Source organism: Trichosurus vulpecula, chromosome 7 (genome assembly GCF_011100635.1).
Source record: "Trichosurus vulpecula isolate mTriVul1 chromosome 7, mTriVul1.pri, whole genome shotgun sequence".
Lineage (NCBI taxonomy): Eukaryota > Metazoa > Chordata > Mammalia > Diprotodontia > Phalangeridae > Trichosurus > Trichosurus vulpecula.
The window spans coordinates 38,559,394-38,582,083 of record NC_050579.1 but is presented as its reverse complement, the minus strand read 5'-3'; the positions used below and the strand labels follow the sequence as shown (position 1 = coordinate 38,582,083).

The following is a 22,690-nucleotide window of genomic DNA, read 5'->3' as shown; positions in this document are numbered from 1 at the left end:
TTTAAGGAGATGGTGTGATATAGTAAAATGTGGGATGGGTTTGGAGTCATAAAGGCTGGGTCTGTATCCCAGCCCTCTTCCCCCATTACCTGTGTGACATTGGATAAGTCTCTTAATTTCCTCAGTTGCATAATGAATTAGAGGAGGTGGCTGCTAAGGTCCCTTTCAGCTCAAAACCTAGGACCTTCCAAGGTTTGCAAAGAGTGACATATTATGTCATCGGATGTCATAAGATGTTGTTTAATTTGCCTTATTTAACTCTCAGGACCTTGGTAGTTAATTCAATAAATATTTATTGAGTGTCTTTCTATGTGAACGAAAGCAGACGATTGCATACTGGGCCACACATGGCCCACCCTACTCACCTGGCAGATATCGAAAGTCCAAAATGAAAAACTGACCCAGTTCTTCAAGGAAGCATTTTCCAGCATCCTCTGAGTCTTTTCCTTCCTTCACTTCCAAACCTAAGAAGCCTACAATAGGAAAACTGCTAAGCAAGGAATCTTGTTGAGGGCAGCATTCACTCCTGTGGAGAACATGATCTAGTTTCCCAGAATCTTCCAGCTTCGAAGAGTAAAGTGCAGTCAGATTTTCATTACGCCTAGAGGCAGCCTGTCCATTTGGTCCATGACCTCAGCCAGAGCCCAGAGTGGCTGTTTTTGCACTTTGGGGAAGCAGCAGAAAATTCAACCTAAATCCGTCTATTTAAGATAAATTCAGTTATGGGGGAGGAGGAAGGAAAGACCCCGAGACATAAGGCTCTGTGGGGGCAAATATACCACCCTATGTGTATATATGTGGGAGAACCAGAAACCCAGGATGGAGGCCTTAGGAGGATCAGTGTATGCTGCTGCTGGAAGAATCAGTATAAGGCAAGAGAGGGGAAGATTTTCACCTGGTGTACATGGGTGCTGGTGGGGAAAACATGACCTGGTGGCTTCCCATCTGAACTAATTTATCTCACTAACTAGATGCTAAGAATAGTTGTTTTCACCTCCTGAAGAACTTGAAGTGTAACTGGCACCCTCTAAATTTTGATGCCCTAGGGAAAAATCCCAGCCTCCCCATCCTAGTTACACTTCTATCTGTTCTACTTCCAGCACATGTTAGATTTGCTGTGGTATCATCAGCTTTGAAATCCCCTGGACACACACCACCACTGCTGTCTCCTAGCACGCATTTGAGGGATGTAAGACCATTTTAAAGTATGCTGGTAGAAGACAATCAGATTATATCCACTCTTGATTTTTTATGGATTCGAGGTCCAGATTCTCTGCAGCCAGCAAGCACTCTGTTCCTTTGTGCCTTCCTGGTACCAAGTGAACTGTGCCCTCAAATTTTTTCTGCATACTATCTAACTTATTCTATATTCAATTTATTCTACAATCTCATTATCTATTTATTCTGCATACTGTCCTCCATAGCCCAATGCTGTGTGCAAATATCTACTTAATGAATGTGCTTTCAGAAGGAGGGAGAGGAGAAAGAGGAGGAAGATGATGCCCAACTGGTGAGATTCTCTTCTACCCAGGATGATGGAGATTGTAGGTGTCAAGACGGATCCCTCAAGTTTGCTGAAGGTCTCTAAGCAGGATAGAAGACCACCAAACAGCCTTCTGATTTTGTCTGGGACAGAAGGAACATGGGCCTGAGAGGCTCAGGCATCAAGGAGAGAAGTCACAGTCCTGCAAGGAGGGTGCTCTCAGTTGGTTTCTTGCTTCCTAGACGTCCTGCCAGGATGTTGCAATCATTGCTGGCTTGGGTTCTAGCATTACCTATGCTTTTATTGCCCTTAGAGTCTCCACCATTTGATTGGTGAAGGGAAGAAGTCTTCCACTCAGTCACTATCAGGACTTACAGAGACCAAGGCAAATAATGGTCCCAAGGGAACTGTTGGGAGGCAGATGAAATTTCCATCTGTTGTCGTTTTTGTTGTTGATCCTTCATTCTTGAGGACCACAAATGTGATGTCTTGCCTTGCTCGTGAACTGGGTTTAACAGCTGTCTTGACTTTTGTCTTGCCTGATTTCCATATAGAGCAAAGCCTGAGACAAGAAAACCACTGACCACAGTTTGTCTTTTGCTAGTCCTTCCTACTACAGACAGAGATTATGCCCCAAGAGTGAACTTCTCCTTCCTGAAGCAGAATGGGCACCCAACGGCCCAAAGTCAAAGTTAGGCATGGTGAGAACTGAGCAAGTCCGCAAAGCCTTAGTCATCTCTGTCCAGCAGCTGCTGTTGCTGCAACAGAAGGAAAAGAGAGAATGATTGGGATCTTGTATAGAAATGAGTGTGGCAAAGAAGAGCAACCACTAGTGAGAGAAGAGTGAGAGAGAGAGGGAGAAGAAGAGAGAGAGAGAGAAAGAAATTGAGAGAGAGGGAGAGAAACAGAGAGAAAGAAAGAAAAAGAGAGAGAAAGAAAAGGAGGTTGAGAGGGAAAGGGAGAGAAAGAAACAGAGAGGTAGAAAGAAGGGGAGAGAGGGAGAGAAAGAGGAAGACAGAGGGTGAGTGTGAGAAAGAGGGAAAGGTAAGAAGAGAGGAGAGAGGGTGAGAGAGATAGAGGAAAGGAAAGAAAGGAAGAGAGAGGGACAGAGGAGAGAGAGGGAGAAACAGAGAGGGAAGAGAGGGAGACAGATAAACAGAGAGAAACAAAAGAAGAGAGAGAAAGAAAGAAAAGGAAGGAAGGAAGGAATGAGAGAGGACAGGGAAAAACAGAAAGAGAAAATAAGGAAGGAAGAAAACAAAGAAGGCAAAAAGTATGGGAAAAAGAAGAGGAAACAGAAAAAAAAGAAAGGAAGAAATAAAAATATTTAGCAAATATTTTTAGCAATATTTAGCAAATAAAAAAGAGGGAAAGGAAAAAAAACGAAGAAAAGTTTTATCTACTACCTTTAATCCAGAAAATTCCTACTACCATCCCCTCTCCCCCCCCCCCCCATTAAGGTCAAAGGCCACATTGCTTTGAGGGCTGAAATTAGTTTGTGCTCATTCAGGCCAAGTTTACTGCCTGTGGTGAACTTGGTCACTGCCCATGGTGAACTTGGCCGAGTGCCTCCAGGGGGCGCTGTGGGGTCACTTTCAAAGCCTGCTTTTTTTCCAGACCAAATTTTTTCTTTGGCCAGATCAAATTTCTTCTTTGGGCCCCTGTAGGAGGAGGGGCCCCCAGGCTTTGGGTCAGGATGCAAAGGGATTAAAAGAGGAACTTTGGGGCTTTTGGAAGTGCTACAGCTACTGGAGGGACTTAAGTTAGACCTAAAAAAGGACTTCCTGACCACAAAGAACACAAGACACTGGAAGGAGGGCTGGGGGATGGGGAGGCCAGGGAGCACATTTTCTCTTTCCTTTAGTATTTTTAAACACAAAAACAATTCTCATCATTCTGGGATTTCACAGGGTCCTGCCTGAGGCTGGGGAGAGGCAGATCCCATCTCCAGGTCTCTTCCTGTTCTGGGATTCTCTAGGATGTGTTTTTCGCATAAAATTTAGAACTAGAAGGCATCTTTGAGATAACCCGATCCCAACACCATACCCCCTCCCCAAGCCATGTTAGAGAGGAGGAAACTGAGTCTTAGAGACCACAAGGGACTGTATGCAGGGGATGAATTAGTATCTATATCTATAAAAGAGACAACTTTATTTTTTCTTTATAAAAATTATTGAATTACTTTTCCCATACACATCTCCACCTCTAACCTATCCCCATTTCTGCTGTTTGGGCTGGAATTTAACCTGTGAGATGGTCAGGTGACGAGAGAGAGAGAGAGAGAGAGAGAGAGAGAGAGAGAGAGAGAGAGAGAGAGAGAGAGAGAGAGAGAGGGAGGAGGAGGAGGAGAGAGACAAAGAAAAAGAAAGTTATTGGCAGTTCTTCTTTCTACTGAGTCGTAGCCCAGTGGTCAAGTAGGAAAAGAGGAAAAGTGGTTCAAGTTGGGGAGGGAGAAGGGGGGTAATTGGGGGAAAAGCAGACGCAAGGGGAAGGGAGTTGCTGACAAGAACAAAAAAGAACCGAGGCTAAAAATAGACTTCCCTTCCTGTATACTCTGAAAAGTCCCAGGGGTGGCCCAGTGGGTGCAGGGCCTCAACTAATAATAAATAATTCAGCAACAAGACCCACATTTTTCTCATGAGAAAAGGGCTGAATTTTCCCTCCACTAGAGATTTGGTGGATTGGGTAAGGTAGGGACCAACAGCCAGCTTCTAGTCTATGGTGGTGGCATTCCTTCAGAGTTAGCAGCATTGACTCCCCTGGAGGGGTGGGACCTGAACTGTGTGTACGTTTCAGGGATAGAGCAGGAGGCATAGCAGGAACGGCAGCGACCCTGATCTTCAGAGTCCTGGCATCCTGGGAACATCCCCAGGTGGCTGGAAGGAAATTCACCACCCTGCTCTCTACCTTTGTCTAAAAAAAAAAAAAAAAAGAGTGTTGCCTGGGTGACTTTGAACAAGTAATTTTGATTCCCGGGCCCTCAGTTTCTCCACTTGTAAAATGGGGAGATTGGACCAGATTGGACTAGTGCCCCTTCTAGCTTTAAGCTGATATCTATGATTTTGTGGGTCTTACCATGAGGACTGAGGGCAGTCATGGGGAGGGCCAGGACAAGCTGCAAACTCTCCAGCCATTCCTTCTGTTCCTTCTCGTTGGGACAGGCAAAGACAAATCTTCGCTCTGGGGTGACCATAGTGATGCCAGCTTTCCAGCGGTTCCCCCGGATACCCTTAGGCAGTTCATCATGGATCTCATAGCCCTGCTCCTTGCTCCCGATGAAAACCTGACCCTGCTCAAATGCATCCTGGAAGGAGAACAGCAGGTGGGGAGGTGATTGATGGTAAGCAACTGCTCTGACATGGAGGTAACTGTCACCCTGCATCAATGCGGCCCCACGGAAGGACTCTCCCCTAGAATAAGGCTTCTTCCTCTTTTCCCAAGGGACTTAAGGGTCTTCTGGATATTTTTTTCTGGGAGCCCTAGGATGTGATCAAGCAGCAGTGCAATTTGAAGCCATAACTAGGGTGGGACAAGTGAGACTTTTTGTTTTTGTTTTCTTCCCAGGGTACCAAAATTTAGAAGGCATTAATGGCCCTTGGGCACCTTTATCAGATAGGAACTACCAATCTTAGCATCTCATTAACATAAATAATTAGACCACATCCCTCCCTGCTGGACTCCCCAGTAGTAACCTCACAGCGTCCTAGGGTATGTGTCTCCCTCTCACAGAATGGTGCCAGGAGTCTCTCCCACCATAAGTTCAAAGTCTCTCCTCTTTATCCTCCTCAGCTGAATTTAGGTTTGCCCCAGGGTACAAGAGTTGCTAATTTCTCTGTTTCTGGATAAGGCGAAGATTTGGAAAATGAATCATTTGCATCCAGGACAAGAGTTCCTAACCTAGTGTACAGGACCTCCAGGCAGCACCAAAAGCTTGTCAAAGGAGTGTGAGGACTATCCTAAAATTAGGGAATTAGTGAGCAGGGGGGGAATTGTAGATTAGAAGGAGTACAGCTTGATGATACCATAAAATGTTATATACCAAATAAAGTTTGTAGGAGAAACATATATTCTTCTCTGCGTGTACATAGCAAAGTATAGAATTTATTTCCTTTCATATCGAATGGGGACAATGAGAAAGTTTACTGAAAGCCGAAGGGTCTGAAGACTGAAGAAAGTTGAGAATCCTTGAACCAGAGAACAATTAACTCCAGAAGTTATGCTGGCAACAACAACAAAAAAGAAACAGGCTCATTAGTTGTAGCAGGAAAGATTTAGGATAGATAGAGAAGCCCTTCCTGGAGGAAGGAAATATCTGACTCTAGAATGAACAACCACAAGGATGAGGCTGTCCATTGGTCTTATACAATTCGGGAGCATTTCTACCCTGAGACACAAGGCTGAATGAGATAACTCCCTGACATGTTTCTGTGTCCATTAGTAAGCTAGCATACCCTAGATAAATTGCAGTTATTGTCCACACTAGACTCCACACTTCCTTTTGGGGTCTGGGGCTTCCTTTGAGTCAACACAACTGTCTCTTACCAATGGGTTCTTGTAATACAGCAGCCTCCTCTCCTGAGGGTCAAGAGCGAACCATCGTTTCTTAAATGCTTCCCTCTGCTACGAGACAGAGACAGATATAGTAAGAGACAGACATAGTAAAAGAGAGACAGAGACAGAGACAGATAAACCGTGAGAGAAAGAGAGAGACACACAGAGAGAAAATGAACCTCTTTATCACATAGGATGGGGTGATGGGGCATCTCCCAAGGCTAGAAGTCAGAAACCAGACATGGACTGAGCCCGCACAGAATGCCAGTCCCCCAAACAGGCTAGGTACTTTCCTAGGGTGTCAATGGGAAGTGTTCAGGCATCTGGGATGTTGATGCTTCTCCTCCCTTCTAAACACCTCCCAGGAAAACAGCATAGATTATCCTTCCCTCACTTCTGGAAGAACCATAGGACCATGGATTTAGAGCTTGAAGGGAACTTATAGGACAGAGTCTAGCTCCTCATTTTTACAGATGAGGAAAATAAGGCACTGAGTGGGAAAGTGACTTGCCCCAAAGTCGATAGTTTATAAAGGGAAGAAAGGATTTGAACCCAGGTTTCTGACTGCAACTCCATTGCTTTTTCTGCTATACACACCCTGGAACCCCTTCCTTCAATTAATTAATCAACAGGCATTTGTTAAGTGCCTACTATGTGCCAGGCACTAGGCTAGGTGTTAGGGATACAAATACAAAGGATGGAGCAGTCCCTACTATCAAGAACTTTCCTTGGACTCATGATGGTGGAAAGCAAGTTGGGAATAAATCAACCCTTCCTCCTAGGAGTTTTCCCACATTCATTCCCTGATTCCCTCACTTGGCCTTGCTCTTACTCTCCTAATATAGCAAAAGGCCATTCATTTGGTGGAGAGGGGGTTAAGAAAGGGATTTGTAGAGAAACCCCACTAAGGTGATGAGAGCCATGCCCATTCTTTTCTATCCCTGTTTTTCCCATGGGTTGGGGACCCTGTAGCTCCCTCAATCATTTCCCCTCTCTGATGGGTCTTCTCAGGCTCTGAATATGGAGGCTCCTTGACCAAAAAGGAAAACGACAAATGCTGGAGAGACTATGGGAAAATGAATACATTGATATATAATTGGGAGAGTATAAACTGGTCCAGTCTTTCTGGAAACTAATTTGAAATGTGCCCCAAAAGTTATTAGGCTGCATATATCCTTTGACTCAGTAATAACACTACTAGGTCTAAACCCCAAAGAGATCAAAGAGAGAGGGAGAGAACCCAGATGTACAAAAGTATTTATAGCAACTATTTTTGTATTGGCAAAGAACTGGACACTGGGAGGACATCGCCATCAATTTGGGGGAGGTGATTGAACAAGTTGTGGTACATGAATGTTATAGAATGCTATGTTGTTATTCAGGTACTTCAGCCATGTCTGACTCTGTGACCCCATTCGGGGTTTTCTTGGCAAAGGATACTGGAGTGGTTTACCATTTCCTTCTCCAGCTCATTTTATAGAAGAGGAAACTGAAGCAAACAGGGTTAGGTAATTTACCAGGGTCACACAGCTACTAAGTGTCTGAGGCAGGATTTGAAATCAGTTCTTTCTGACCCCAGCCCTGGCACTCTATCTTAGTTATAAGAAATGATGATAGGGATGGTTTTAGAGAAATCTAGGAAGACTTGTATGAACTGATGCAGCGTGAGACGAGCAGAACCAGGAGAACAATTTATACAAATGAATTTGAAAGACTCAGTAATTCTTGTTAACACAATGATCAACTATGACTCCAGAGGACTCATGAAGAAACATGCCACTGATAAAGAGATGATGTACTCAGTGCAGACATACATGGGCAATGCGCAAATTTGCTTTGCTTCACTATACATGTTTGAAACAGGGATTTTGTTTCTCTTACTTTCTCACTGGGGGTGGGTGCGAGGGACAGAAGGCAGATTTTTGTTGATTGAAAAATTTTAAAAAAGAAAATGTAGTCACCACCATATACCCATCTCTGCCATCTCTACCAAGCACCTCTCTCTCTTTCTGAGCTGTGATCTAGAAGCCAGTAGGTAACCCTTTCAACAGAGAAACAAACGTTTCCCTATCTCAGGCTGTGGGCAAGACGTCCCAGAAAAAGGAAGCCCAGAAAACCAGACACGTCAACTGCTAGGAAGGACAAAAATCTAGGCCTTGAACAGAAACCAACCCCAGCCCCAACCCATTCTAGCATGTAGGCTGTGGGTCTGGGGCATGACGTAGTGGCTCTGAGTCATAGGGACAGTCAAAAAAGGAGTCTGAGGAGGCTATTTCGTTCCCTCTGTGAACCAGATACAGGGTCCCCAAGCACAAGGGAAAGAAAAAGAGAGCCTGTAGGTATCTCCCCTTACACATGAAATGTACAAGTGAGTCTTTGTATCTAGCATGTGTGTATTTGGGTAGTGTGGCAGGGTGGACTTGGATTGAGAAGGACCTGTTTTCATTTCCTGCCTCTGACTCTTAGTAGCTCTGTGACCCTAGGGAAATCCTTTGATCAGCGTCCTTCTCTGCAAAGCAGGAAGAACAGCATCAGCTTCACTGGGAGGCCATGAGGATCAAATAAGATAATGTATTGTATCTAAGTGCGAGTCACTATCATTAAGTCTGTGGGCTATTTTCTTGAGCTCGAAGTTACTTAAATCTGAATACATTGGACTTCCTGTTTTTAATCTCTTGGAAATAAAACAATTTGAGGCTGGCCCAATCTAACAGTAGAACAGGATAGGTGCTATGTTCTTTCTCTACTTCTGCATGAGCGGGGTTCCTTCAAAGTTATCTTATATTTATTTCGCACATAGTAATATGTTTGCATGTTGTCTCCCTGAAATTGAATGTAAGCCGCTCGAGGGCAGGGAGAATTTCATTTTGGTCTTTGTATCTCATGGTATCTGGCCCACAGTAGGTCTTAATAAATACTTGTTGACTGATTGACATCCCTGAAGAGATTTTATTGTTTACTTGTGATTGCTCAGAAATTGGGGTTGGAGAGGAAGAGTGACAGCTAGGAGGTAAGGTAGCTAGAGCGCTCAACCTGGAATCAAGAAACCCTATGTTCAAATCTGCCCTCAGACACTGGTTTTATAAACCCTGGGCAAATCACTTAACCTCTGCTTGCCTCTGCTTGCTCATCTGTAAAATAATAGCCCCTGTCTTCAAGTTGTTGTGAGGATAAAATGAGAAATGTTTTGCAGTCCTTAAAGGACTATATAAACACTAGCTGTTAATAATTAGGCTGAGCTTAAGGGACGTGTCCAACTTTTCACTGTGACTTGGAAAGTTCAGATAACACTACTTTTGGGGGGTGGGGTGGAGGTGTCTTCACCAGGGCTCTTCAGCTAAGAGATTTAGGGCAAACTGATTTAGAGAGGTGCCTCCCTCCTACCTGCCCCTGGCCTCTCTCCCCCATGATACTAGCTTCCCCGTCCTCCCCACCCAAAAGCTTACCTTTGGACCAGTCTTTTCCATATAGCCTTGTTTGAGGTAATTTCTGGTGATGTGAGGCAGGAGCTAGGATGGAAAAAGAGGAAAACACTGATTGCCCACTTATTCCAGCATGGCCCACTCCAGTTTGAAACCTACCCACCACAATGTGTTATCAAGGTTGTATTTGGACTCATAACCAAAGGGAAGATGAGAATGGGGAAGGAGGTGTGTTTGTTGTCCACAGGGTTATATTTGGAGTATGAGGGGTTTTAATACTGCTCCTGAAACAGAATCACTGCCAGGTGGGATGGCAGGGGACCCCTTTCCAGCTCCTTGGAGAAGAGCTCTCTGTCTTCTCTGTCTGGGGAAGTTGCAGGGGTGAAGGACCATTTCAAAATCATCTTGCCGGCTCCTAGCTCTATCTACCAACCTTTGTGAGAGAGGCTGGGAAAGGCTGGTGAAAAGGACAAGCTATCTCACACTCATGGCATAGGGTTACTCCTATACCACTTTTTCAATGTATTTTCAAGCTCTCCCCTACTGGCTCTTTCCCTACTGCCCTCAAACATGCCATGCCTCTCCCATCCTCAAAAAACTCTCACTTGACCCTTCCATCCCCAGTAAATATACCCTATATCTCTTCTGCCCTCTGTAGCTAAAATCCTCAAAAAGGCCATTGACAATAGAAGCCTCTTCTCCCTTTCCTCTCACTTTTTTCTTAACCCCTTACAATTTGGCTTCTGACCTCACCATTCCACCAAAACTGCTCTCTCCAAAGTAACCAATGATCTCTTAGTTGCCAAATCCAGTGATTTTCTCTATCCCCACTCTCTTTGACCTCTCTTCAGCCTTTGATGCTGATGATCACTCTCTTCTCCTTGATATCTTCTCTCTAAGTTTTCAGGACACCCTCTTCTCTCTCCTGATTCTCCTCCTACCTCTCTGACCATTCATTCTCAGTTTCCTTTGCTGGATCCTCCTCCAGATCATGCCCTCTAGGGTCCTTGGTGTCCTTCATGGTTCTGTCCTGGGTCCTTTTCTTTTCTCCCTGTATACTACATCAACTGGTGATTTCATCGTCTCTATGCTAAAGATTCTCATAACTACCTTTCCTGCCCTCATCTCTCTGCTGAGCTCCAATCTCTCATCTCGAACTGCTTTTCAGACATCTCAAAATGGAAGCCCAGTAGACATCTTAAACTCAATATGTCCAAATCAGACTCTTCTTCTTCCTGAACCCTCCCCTCCTCTTACCTTCCCTATTACTGTGGAAGGCAATGCCATCCTCCCAATCTCCCAGATTTACAACCTAGGAGTCTTCCTAGATTCCTCAGTATCTCACACCCTCTCATGTCTAAGCTGTTGCCAAGACCTGCTGTTTTTACCCTTGCAACATCTCTCAAACATGCCCCCTTCTCTCTTTAGGACACTGTCAACACCCTGGTACAGGCCCTTGTCACCTGAGCCCAGTATCATTGCAATAACTTGCTGATGGTCTGCCTGTCTCAAGTCTCTCCCCACTCCAATCCACCCTCCATTAAGCCACCAAAGTGATTTTCCCAAAGTACAAGTCTGATCGTGTTACTACCTCCACTCAATAAACTCTAGTGGTTCCCTGTTGTCTCCAGGATCATATACAAAATGCTTGGGGGCAGCTAGGTGGCACAGTGAGTCAGGAAGACCTGAGTTCAAGTCTGGCCTCAGACACCTGACGTATGTACTAGCTGTGTGACTTGGGCAAGTCACTTAACCCCAACTGCCCTGCCAAAAAACAAAAAAAAATGTTGTTTGGCATTCAAAGCCCTTCATAACCTGACCCCTCTTACCTTTCCAGTCTTATACCTTACTCCCCAACATGTACCCTTTGATCCAATGACACTGTCTTCCTTGCTGTTCCTTGAACAAGACACTCCCTCTCTCTGTTCTGCGCATTTTCTCTGGCTGTCCGCCATGTTTGGAATGTTTCCCTTAAGTACCAACTAAAATCCCACCTTCTACAGAAAATCTTTCCCAACCCCTCTTAATCCTATTGCCTTCCCTCTCTTAATTATCTCATATTTATCCTATGTATAACTTGACTTATAAATGTAGAGCTGAAAAGGACCTCAGAGGCCATCAAGTCCACAACCCTCATTTTACAGATGAAAAAACCGAAGTCCATAGAAGTTATATGACTTGCCTAAGGTCACACAACCAGTACATGTTAAAGGCAAGATTTGTAACACTATCTTCCTATCTCCCCATGTCTTCACTCTATCCATTACATCACCATCAGCTTTCCCTCAAGCTGATGCACTCTTCAAACAACAGTTTACCATCAGAGACTATAGGAAAAATCTGGACAAATTCATGAGTCTCATGAGCCCCCTCCAAACTTCAGAGACTACACGAAGCAATGAGGGAGAGGGGGAAAAAGCTTAAGGTCCTGAGCTCAAGTGAATGGTCTGGCAGCAGAGATTACAAGGAGGAAGCAGGGAAAGGGAGAGCTCAGAGGAGCACGTCTGTAGGGCAGAAGTGAAGATTCTGAGATGGGGAACATTAAGAACTGGAAACTGAAAAAAACTCAAAAACTGCTACCCAGGACTCAACAGTGAATGGTGAAGGTCAAGCAATGGTAGGCAGTTGGTGAAGGGAAATTGATCAAGGAGATGATTAAGTATCATGCCTGACCTCATGAATGGAGCTATAGAGGAGGAAGCAGGTCCAAGGGAGGATATAAAGGTCCTCTATCATGATCGAAAGAGTAGTTCATTTAAGAGGTGGGTGTCCATGGTTGAGGAACATGGCACATGATGTCTGATTTCTTTTCGGGGTGGGGGAGGATGTCTTTATTCATTTTTCTAATATTTTTCTCTTCTTTTTTACAACAAATTTTTATTTTTAAGGGATAGCTCTCTGGGAGGGAACAGAGAGAGGGGGAAATGTAGGTGATATTAAAAGCAAAATATATCAATACAATATTTTTAAAATAACTACAATATATAGCACTTTAAGGTTTACAAAGCATTATAATATGTTTTCTCATTTTTTCAAATAAAGAGCATTCAGTTTTGAGTGACAGAGGACTGAAATCCTGGCTAAGCTATTCATTGTCTCTGTGACCTTGGGCAAGGCATTTGATAACTCTTGGGGTCTGTTTCCAAATGAGAGGGTTAGACAAGGTCCCCTTCTGGTACTAAATCTGTAATCCAATGGATATGGCTTGGTGAAAAGATCATTGGCCCCAGAGAGTCAGAAGATCTAGGTTCAAGCTTTGTTCTGATACAATCTAACAGGGTAACCCTGGGCCAGCCTGACCCCTCCGTAGCTCAGTTTTGGTCTCTAAAAATGAGAGAATTGAGCTAAATGATCTAGAAGTGATCTAATGCTTCATTGTTCGAAATCAGACTCAGATAATTATTTGGGATAACAGGCCCCAAGAACAGGAACAGCCTGGGAAGAGAGAGGAGGAGAGGAGGGATGGGGTAGGGAGGGGGAGGAAGATAAAGGATTAAGATGGTTGAGGGAAAGGATGGGAATGAGATTGCTGACCAATGACTAACTTCCTACTGATGGGTCAGCAACATTTTTAAAGCCACTTCAGGTCAAATAAGGCTAAACATTTGTGCTTTGTCCTGTTTGTCACTGTTGAGTCGTTTTCAGTCATGTCCAACTCTTCATGTCCCCATTTGGGATTTTCTTGGCAGAGATACGGAGTGGTTTGCCATTTCCTTCTCCGGCTCATTTGACAGATGAGGAAATTGAGGCAAACAGGGTGAAGTGACTGGCCCAGGGTCACACAGCTACTGAGTGTCTGAGGCTAGATTTGAACTCAGGAAGATGAGTCTTCCTGACTCCAAGCTGAGAGCTCTGTGCACTCTGGAGATACCTAGCTGCTCCAACTTTGTCCTTTCAAAGGGATCCCTCTCCCCTGAAACCTACAGAAAACCCTGCAAGAGGGGAGGGTTGCCTCCCAGGCCCAAGGCCCAACAACGTATCCCCCTTTCATCTCATCAGTTGAGAAGCCCTCCTGTCCCCACCCATAATCCCAATGGAAAACACTTCCATTTTAACCACTTCGAAAAAATGCTTGGCTCCTTTTCAAAGCCCCAGGTCCAGCACTTAGCTCTTCCACTTCCACTTTTTCCCTCCCTCTCCCCACCCCACTCTGTCCAAACCCTCAGTTTGGCACACTCTTCCTGTTTCTGACCCCATCTCAGTCTGTGTTCCAGTCAACTCCTTCCTTAAAAAGACAGCTAGACTCCAGGCATCTAAATATAGATGTCAGATCTGTCCTGTTCCCTTCCTGTTTCAGTTATAATGGAAATGATCCAGCCTGCCTACCTGGGCAGGTGGTAGTTGTTGTTTGTCCTTCCTTCTCGAAGAGGACCGTGACATTCAGAGGGTGGTGTCATGACTTGCATGCTATCTGGGGGGGGGGACACCATGAGGCAAAGGCCCATCCCTTCCACTAGGCCAGGGGCACCTACCTAGCACCTACCACAGTGCCTGGCACATAGTAGGCACATGTACTTACTGAATTGAATGGATGGCCTGGGGTTCTAACCCTAGCTCTGCCTGGATTTCAAGCTAGAAGGGATTTTAGAGGTCAATCAGTCCTGAGGAGACCTAAGGTGACCCATGTGCCCCAGGTCACATAAACAGTAAGATCCGCCTCAGACACTAAATGAAGCATTCATTCCCCAGCACCACGCCAGACTTAGCTTCTCATTCTGTGAAATGGGGAGAATAATACCCATCCCAACCATTCTCACAGGGTCATTTTGAGGATTAAATGTGAAAGTGAATGGAAGCTATGCCTGAACACATTTTAGAGAGGGATAAGGGAATGACAACCAGCTGTTAAATTAATCTCCCTAAAGAATACTTTTTATGATGTCACTTTCCTACCCTAAAGCCATCAATGGTTCCCCATTCATTGCCTACTGAATCAAGGCCAAACTCTTTAGCTTGGCATTCAAGGTCCTCTGTGATCTAGCACCAACTTCCTTTCCCAGGTTTCTCTCTCTGTACTCCCCTCATCACATCTCCATCTCTCCCAGAAAGAGCAGGCTAAGAAATGGGGATAACTCAGCAACCCTGACACAGATCCTGTGTTTCACGACCTCCTCCATGATATTCTCTGATTTCTCAGCCTTAAACAACCTTTACCTATTCAGGAATCCCACCCACACTGTGTTCTTTGCCTTTAGCATCAGAGAGAGCGCCTGCCTGTAGCACAGTGAACAGAAAGCTGGCCTCAGTCAGGAAGACCTGAGTTTGAGTCTTGCCTCTGATACATATTTGGTGTGTGATCCTAGATAAGTCATTTAACATCTAAATCACCCAGAGGACTCTAAGATTCTAAGATGCATCACAAGTACCCATCTGTACCGGTAGAGAGAACCTCTGCATCCAGAAGTCCCTGAACTCTTCAGAGTTCTAATCCAAATACATTTTTTTTTACATTTGGTTTTGTCCCATTACTCATTTGTTTAAGAGGGGCATTTGGATATAGCAAGACCTGTATGAACTGATGCAAAGTGAAGCAAGAAGAACCGGGAGATTATCGTGCACAGTAAAGCAATGTTGTAATGATGATCAACAGCAAAAAGCCTTGGCTACTCTGGCCGACACAATGACCCAAGACCATTCCAAAGAACTCATAATGAGAAATGCTATCCACCTCCAGAGACAGAACTGATGAATTCTAAGTACAAATTGAAGTCTAATTTTCTCATTTTCTTTTTCTGGATTTTTAAAAAAATATGGCTAACGTGGAAATATGTTTTCACATGTACAATTGATATATTGCTTGTCTTCTCAGTGGATGGGAGAAGGGGTGGGAGGGAAGGAAAGAATTTGGAACTCAAAATTTAAAAAGAAAAGAATCTTTTTTTTTGTTGTTTTTGTTTTGCAGGGGGGGAAAGGCAGGGCAATTGGGGTTAAGTGACTTGCCCAAGGTCACATAGCCAGTAAATGTGTCAAGTATCTGAGGCTGGATTTGAACTCAGGTCCTCCTGACTCCAGGGCCGATGCTTTACTTGCTGCACCACCTAGCTGCCCCAAAAGAAAAGAATCTTTAAAATAAATAATTAAAATTGGAGGGAGGGGCATTTTGGTATGAAAGGCAACTAAGCAGGAGTGTGCTAGTAAATGTTTAACAAGCAGTTTGGGGGAGGGGGCAGACAAGGAAAGAAATAAGTTTAGTTATTTAACATTTTTCCATCATTTTCTTAAGTCTAGACAATCAAAAGAAGAAATCAAACCTTGATCTGTAGCATATACTAATTTCCAAGATGTCACTCTTCACACTGAAAAATTTAACAATCAGGCTCTCTCTGGTTTGAGTCGGCCCCAGCATACCCCTACAGCAAGGTGTAATGCAGAAAGAGCTGGCCTCAAAGCTGGGCAGATTTGGGTTCAAGTCCTACCTTTGACATGTCCTGGTGGTGTGACCTTCAACGCTCTAGTGGAGGGAGTTTCCTACCTGTGAGTTTCCTGTATTAGTGAAATCCCAGGTCCAGTCCCACCTTGATATAACGAAGGAACCACTGGGATGGGAAGTCAGGAGATCTGGGCTTGAATCTGATTTCTATCACTTACTAGCTTTGTGGCTATGGGCAAGGGCCTCCCCTCCCCAAGCCTCAGTTTTCTCTTCTGTAAAATGGAGAGGATAATTCTCACCACCTATCTCATGATGTTATTGGGAGGAATTCACATCTCAAGGATGTGAATTATTGTTATCATCATCATCCTGGTTGGAGAGGCGTCTCCAAGTGAGGCTGAGTCTATGCTGGTAAAATTCTTTGTTAGCCTCAGTTGGAACAGAAGTTGCTGTGACCTGGGAAACCACTGCAAGATGCGTAACCTCCAGCCTCCCAGGAGATGGGTCATAGAATCATAGGATCCTGCATCTGGAGTTGGAGACCTCAGAGGCTATCTAGTCTAATATCATTTTACAGATGAGGAAACTGAGGTGCAAAGTGGTTAAATGACTTGCCCAAGGTCATACAGTGCATTTCAGGGGCAGGTCTTTGGCTTCCTTTAGAGCCTACCCTCCAGTAAGTCTCTGGGTCTCCTGGCATTCAACCACCGGTATCAGTCTAAAAGCAAAAGAGGATCCTTTCAAACCCATGACTCCCTATCCAGTCTGACAAAAGCTCAGGGCTGGGGTGTTCAGGAAGTGTGGAAAACAGGAATTTCTTCTCTCTTCCCTTTGCATAGAAGACTGGGTGCAAACAAGTCTCTGCTTTGGATGATTGAGACTTAAGAGAAAATGAAAGATTGCAGCATGGGATTGAAGCAAGAGGAGTGTGGAAGAGTTCATTGAAATTAGGGCCCTCACATAGCTCACCTCGGACTCTGGGAGCTCAGGAAAGGCTGTCTTCAGGTAGTGTAGACGGGCTGCTCGGAGGGCATTAAACCAATCCACTATCTCCTATAGAAAAAAAAATAGAGTCAAGGCAGTTAGTGAAGTGGGGAGCCGAGCTCCCTACATTTGGGGAGTGGAGATTAGATAGGTTTCCTGGATGATAAAGAGTCATGTGCTGCCTAATCAGCCACACAATGCTCAACTCCTTCCCCCACCCCCAAAAAACAATATGCTTAGGTTTCTCTTATTCTACAAACCTCGTCTCATTTTCAAGGCATTGTTCCAAATCTTGTCCCTGCCTCTCTCCTAAACTCCAAGAAAAAGTCCTTTACATTTGCATTCTCCAAACTTTTTTTTAATCTCCTATCCCTATCAGTAAAAAAATTGTATATTTACTCACTTATAAATTATGTATATTTATAAATTTATGTGTACAAACAAACTAGTAATTATGTACGTTATAAACTTAAAAATAGAACTTACAAAAGGTTGAGATAAAGAGAAAATTATATTGGATCCTAGAGTCAATAGGGAGCCACTGGATTTTCTTGAGAGGAGGAGCAACAGGGGAAAACATGTACTTGGGGACAATCACTTGGCTAGCTGGAGTATGGTTGGAGGAGGAGGGAACTTGAGGCAGAGAGCCCAATTATAAGTAAAAGGAGAGGTATTGAGGAGCTAGACTAGGGCTTTAGCTATTTGAGAAGAGAGGAGATAAATATAATACATCACATCCACCAAGTTGAGTTAATAAGTCTTGCTTTGTTGGGTAAGGAAGAGTAGGGAATAAGGATGATTCCCAAGGTTATAAACCTATAGGCGCCTGGAAGAAAGTAATGCTCTTAACAAAAATGGAAACATAATAGAAAGAGACAAGAGATCTAGGGAAAGAGAATGAGTTTAGCATTGGACATGCTGAGTTTGAGATGTCAATAGGACATCCAGCGGGAAATGTCCGCTGGGCAGTTGGTGACCAAGACTGAAGCTCAGGAGAAAGCCTAGGGCTGGATATAGGGATCTGGGAGTCAAGTCGTCTACACAGAGATGATAATGGAACCATGGAAGCTGATGAGCTCACTCAGAGAGAGGATGTAGTGACAGAAAAAAAAGGGGCAGCCTAGGACAGAGCCTTGGGGTATGTATGGTATACCCATAGTTAGGGGATGAGATGCAATGCTCAAATCATGACCCAGCAAAGGAAACGGAGAAGAAGCATCCAGACAGGTAGCAACACAAGGGTCATGAAATCCCAAGAGGATGTCCAGGAGGAGAGGATGACCAGCGGTGGAGAGAAGTCAAGAACAAGGAAGACTAAGAAAAAAACAATGAATTGGCCATGAAGAGATCACTGGTAACTTTGAAAGGAGCAATTTCAGCAAAGTGTCAGGAGGTTAGCAGAAGGTTAAAAAAAGTGGGGGTAATGAGTGTCAAGGTGAGAGGAGATGGTTAACCTTGAAGTTTGCAATATGAGGCAGTAGGAGAAAACACTAAATTTGGAGCCTGAGGATCTGAGTTCAAATTCTGATTCTGCTATTTACTACTCTGCAACCTTGGACAAATCATTTAATTTGATCAGGCTCCAGTTTCATTATTTGTAAAATGAGGAGATTAGACTTGATCACAGGTGTCAAACATGTGGTCTGTAGGCCCCATGCAGCCCAAAATGCTCTGGGATATGAGCAGAATGAGATTAAAATGTAATGGGGAAATAGTTAACAAAATAAATAAAAATACAATAAAAATAGATAATGTTAACCTGTGGTTTTCTAAGTCAACATGTGGCCTCAGGGACTCTTGTGTATCGTTTAGTGGCCTCCCATCCTTTCTATTGGACTAGATTTCCCTGAGGTCCCTTCCAGTGCTGACTCGATGGTCCTGTCTACCTTAGCTCTTCCATCTCTATTATCCAAGACGTTGCTAAGTCACAATTCTGCTTTTACACTCTCTTATATCTGTCTCCCCTCTACTCACAGAGCCACAACCTAGCTTAAGGCCCCTATCATCATTCTTTTTTGTCTTTCTCAATGGTCTCCAAACCCTCTCAGTCCACCCTTCAAATTTATTGACCAGACTATCTTCCGGAAGCACAGAGCTGCTCAAAACCCATCAGTGGATCCTTTTTGACTCAAGGATAAAATCCGAACTTCTTGCCTGGGCGTTCAAGGCTCTCTACAATCCATCTTTCCAGCTTTATTTCACATAACTCCCATGCATCTTTTGTCCATTCTGCCTAAACTAGACTGTCATATCCCTCTGTCCTGCTGCTTCTGTGCACTTCCAAAGGTCCCCACCCCCATGTCTAGAGTTCACATCCTTCTCATCTCTATTTGTTGACATCCTCCCCTCTCTTTGAAGCTCAACCATCTCCTCCACAAAATCTTCCTCCAGCCCAGGTGAAAGTGTCTGTCTTGGGGCAGCTAGGTGGAGCAGTGAGTAGAGCACCCAGCCCTGCAGTCAAGAGGACCTGAGTTCAAATGCGGCCTTAGACACTTGACACACTTACTAGCTATATGACCTTGGGCAAGTCACTTAACCCCGATTAAGAAAGCGTCTGTCCTGCCTTAAATTTTTTTGGAGCCCTTTGGATTTCTCCTTTGCTCCAGTCATATTTCACCTTGGATTACGCTTATTTGCCTGTCTCCCCTTCTCTCATCTTTGTGATCCCACCATCCAGCACAGAGTCTGGCTTAATAAATGCCTGTTATTTTTGACCAAATTAAAACATTAGAACATCTCATGAGTCTATCTAAGGTATGGTTGACTTGCATGGCTAGAGAGACCTTAAAAAGAAAAAAAAGAGGGTTATTGAGACATCTCCTTTAAAAACACTGAGAACAGAAAGCTGGACAGAAGCACAGACAAGCAGGAAGCTATAGGCTGACCTAATAGTATATTTAAAAAGAAAAGCAAGCTGTACATAATAGAGACCTTCAGTTTTATGTATAATAATCTTTTTTTGTTCTCCTCTATGTGGGAATGTCACAGAGGGGGACAGGGAGGATAGCTGGGAGGGGCTTTATTAAGTTCAAAATAAAAATAAGTTTATTATTGGCCTTGATCCCGTATGGGACTATCAGCATCCATAACCAGTCCTTTCACAGGATATAACATGAACAGCCAAAATGTTACTGACACCTTGAAAGTGCCTTCCATTTGATCTGTGTATATATTATATGTACATAGTTGTTTGCATATTATCTACACCATTAGAAGGTAAGTTCCTTGAAGGTAGGGCCCATGTTTTTCCCTTTCTTTCCCCAGGTTTACAAAGTGCCTGGCACCTAAGAAGTGACTGGTAAAAACTTATTGACTGTGCCCCTTGAAGTGGGCTGCACAGATAGCAGAAAACAAGGTATTTGGAAGGTGCAGAGCTAGAGTACCTACGGTCAGGTGCCAGGGGATATTGGAGACCCATCTCACTCAGGCTGCTATTCAGGATGAGGCTAGGCTTGGTGGCTAGTGTCAGCACTGCTCCAATCACACTGTGAGAAATGAGAGGTGTGTGGAAATGGCCTTGGATTTGAAGCCAGAAGACCTTAGCTCCTAATCTTGGTCCTACCTACCACCTGTGTGGTCTCGGAGAAGATATTTTACTTCTCTGGACCTCAGTTTCTCCCTCTGTAAAAATCAGGGGTTCCATTGGATGACCTCTCAAGGCTCTTTTCAGATTTAACTTAAATTCTTTTTGTGGTCTCTTGGAACAACTCCAACCAGCTCACCAGAGCCAATGGTTGAATTTTCTGGGTGAGCATTTACACCTCAGAAATTGGTAAACAGTACAAATCAGGCCTTCATTTGTTTTTTTGTTATTGTTGATTGTTGGAACTTAATAAAGTGATGGAGAAAATGGTAACAATGAGGAGAAAACTGAAAAGTGTCATGTGTGCTTTTTTTTCTTTCTGGAGAGCCAGCTGTTACACATTTACCAACACCCCACTGGGTATACCCATACCTGTGATTTCATTAGCACAGGGAATTCCCAGTTTGGAAACTCCCTCTACCAGTGAAGATGCCACACCTTTCCTGGGACTTAATCTTGTTGCCTTTACCCTGAAAAGTTAAAGTGACTTGAGCAGGGTCATGGAGCTAGAATGTGCCAGAAGAAGGACATGGACCCAGGCCTTTCTGATTTCAAGGCTGGCCTCTCCACCACACCAAATGCCCCTCAATCTGTCTTCCTCTGACAGGGCAGGTGTTAGGATTCCTGGAGGGTGCCAAATCCTCTGTTTTTGGCTACAAATCAAGAAAGAACATCTGGTCTCTGCCTTTCTGAATTTCTGCCTTTCTCTGGAGGCTTTTACATATTGGCCAGCCCGTGATTGGCCACACCAAGAAGCAGGAAGCTGAAAACCTAAAACCTAAAACTTCTGCCCTACAACTGGTATATGGCTGGCATTTATGTAACATTTTACATTTTACAAAATGCTTTACAGAATTCTATCATTTGATTCTCCCAAGGTGAGGTAGATTGAACAAATATTTCCACTTTATAGAAGATTAAAAGGAGGCTAAGAGAGATCAGGTGATTTATCTAAGGTTCCACAGATAGTAGCAGAGTCAAGATCTGAATGGTTCCATCTTGCCTGTACTAAAGCCCAAGGTCCCTTGCTCAGCCTTACGCTGCTTGTATTCCTGTTGCCTATCTCTTCTTACAGATCAGACTCTATCTTCACCTCTGTGTTCGGCCTTTTGCTCTTTTCCTGTCCCTCTATGCTCATGTTGATCTCCTGGACCTCTCAACCTGGACTGTTTCACTGTATTTGGGACCAAGGCACCCAACCGCTCTCCCCCAATTTCTCTGGGCATCCCATCCACTGCCACCCTCACACTGAATCTAAAACTTCTACCTTCCATGGACTCCCCATACCCCCAGGACTCCCTCATACTAACTGATTTCCCCTTTGTGATTCATTGCTATCTAAAAAAACCCTGCCCCTGGGATTGTCAGGTCTCTGCTCTGCCTTGTTCTGATGCCTCCCCTAGATTTAGTGATTAGAGTTTAGTTAGGGTAATGCCTTTCATCCGTGGAGAGAGAATGTCAAGACACAGAGGAGAGTGATTAAGAACAAGTACATTAGTCAGCCAGAGGACCCTGACCAAACATCCTAAAAGAGAAACTGGGGGCTCTGAGCTATTTACCTTTCCACTCTCATGATATACAAAGAGGTTCCGGGTGTTGCCATCTCTCTTGTAGGTGATCTGCAGCCCATGGGGGTTTCCTATCTTCTCTGTCTGGAATGTGGCATTCAAGTCCTTTATGCTAATGATGGCTTTTGGTGCTTTTCCCTGAAAGAAAAACAATTACCTTGAAGAAACAGTCCCTTTACTAGACTAGAAGCTGCTGGAGGCAGAGCCCCCTTATTATCCACATTTCCTATCTCCCTAATGCTCTGCACACAGTAGGTGCTTAATAAGTGTTTATCGAATGAGTAGATGAATGAATGAAAAGAGAATGATGGGCAACATGGTGGCCCTATCCATCAAATGCCTCTCATCTCCTAGTTCAGCTAACCCAGAGATATTCACCATCTCACATATCCAACCCAGCCACCCCAGCTGCTAGAGTTTTCCCTTCCAGGGTTAGGTCCTGTCTCCTTTTTAGGTATCTTGCCTGTACCTATCTTCATTCATGTTGTCATTCCCATGAGAATGTATACTACTTGAGGGTAGGGTCTGATTTTGCCTTTGTATTCACAGGTCTTAGCACTGTGCCTGATACATAATCAATGCTTACTGACCGACTCTCTGGCCCTGCTCACTGAGCTCAGAGAGACGTGGTCTAGGCATCAGGAGACCTCGGCTCCAACTCTTCCTAACTGTGCGACTTTGGGCAAAGGGTTTAACCTCTCTGAGTCAGTTTCTTCATTGGTAAAGTGG

At 44.2% G+C, this 22,690-nt stretch overlaps 1 protein-coding gene across 1 annotated transcript in view; it reads right to left on the bottom strand.

Annotated features, from left to right (window-relative positions):
* Positions 1 to 276: 276 nt before the first annotated feature.
* Positions 277 to 22,690, bottom strand: part of ADAP2 (ArfGAP with dual PH domains 2) — a 34,348-nt gene continuing 11,934 nt past the window's right edge. The window contains exons 6-11 of the mRNA XM_036768648.1: positions 21,953 to 22,099; positions 16,796 to 16,879; positions 9,481 to 9,543; positions 6,026 to 6,103; positions 4,559 to 4,787; positions 277 to 2,241 (exon numbers count right to left, since the gene is read on the bottom strand). Of these exons, the coding sequence (XP_036624543.1) occupies positions 2,216 to 2,241; positions 4,559 to 4,787; positions 6,026 to 6,103; positions 9,481 to 9,543; positions 16,796 to 16,879; positions 21,953 to 22,099 (627 nt within the window). The 3' untranslated portion in view covers positions 277 to 2,215. The remainder of the gene's footprint in view (positions 2,242 to 4,558; positions 4,788 to 6,025; positions 6,104 to 9,480; positions 9,544 to 16,795; positions 16,880 to 21,952; positions 22,100 to 22,690) is intronic.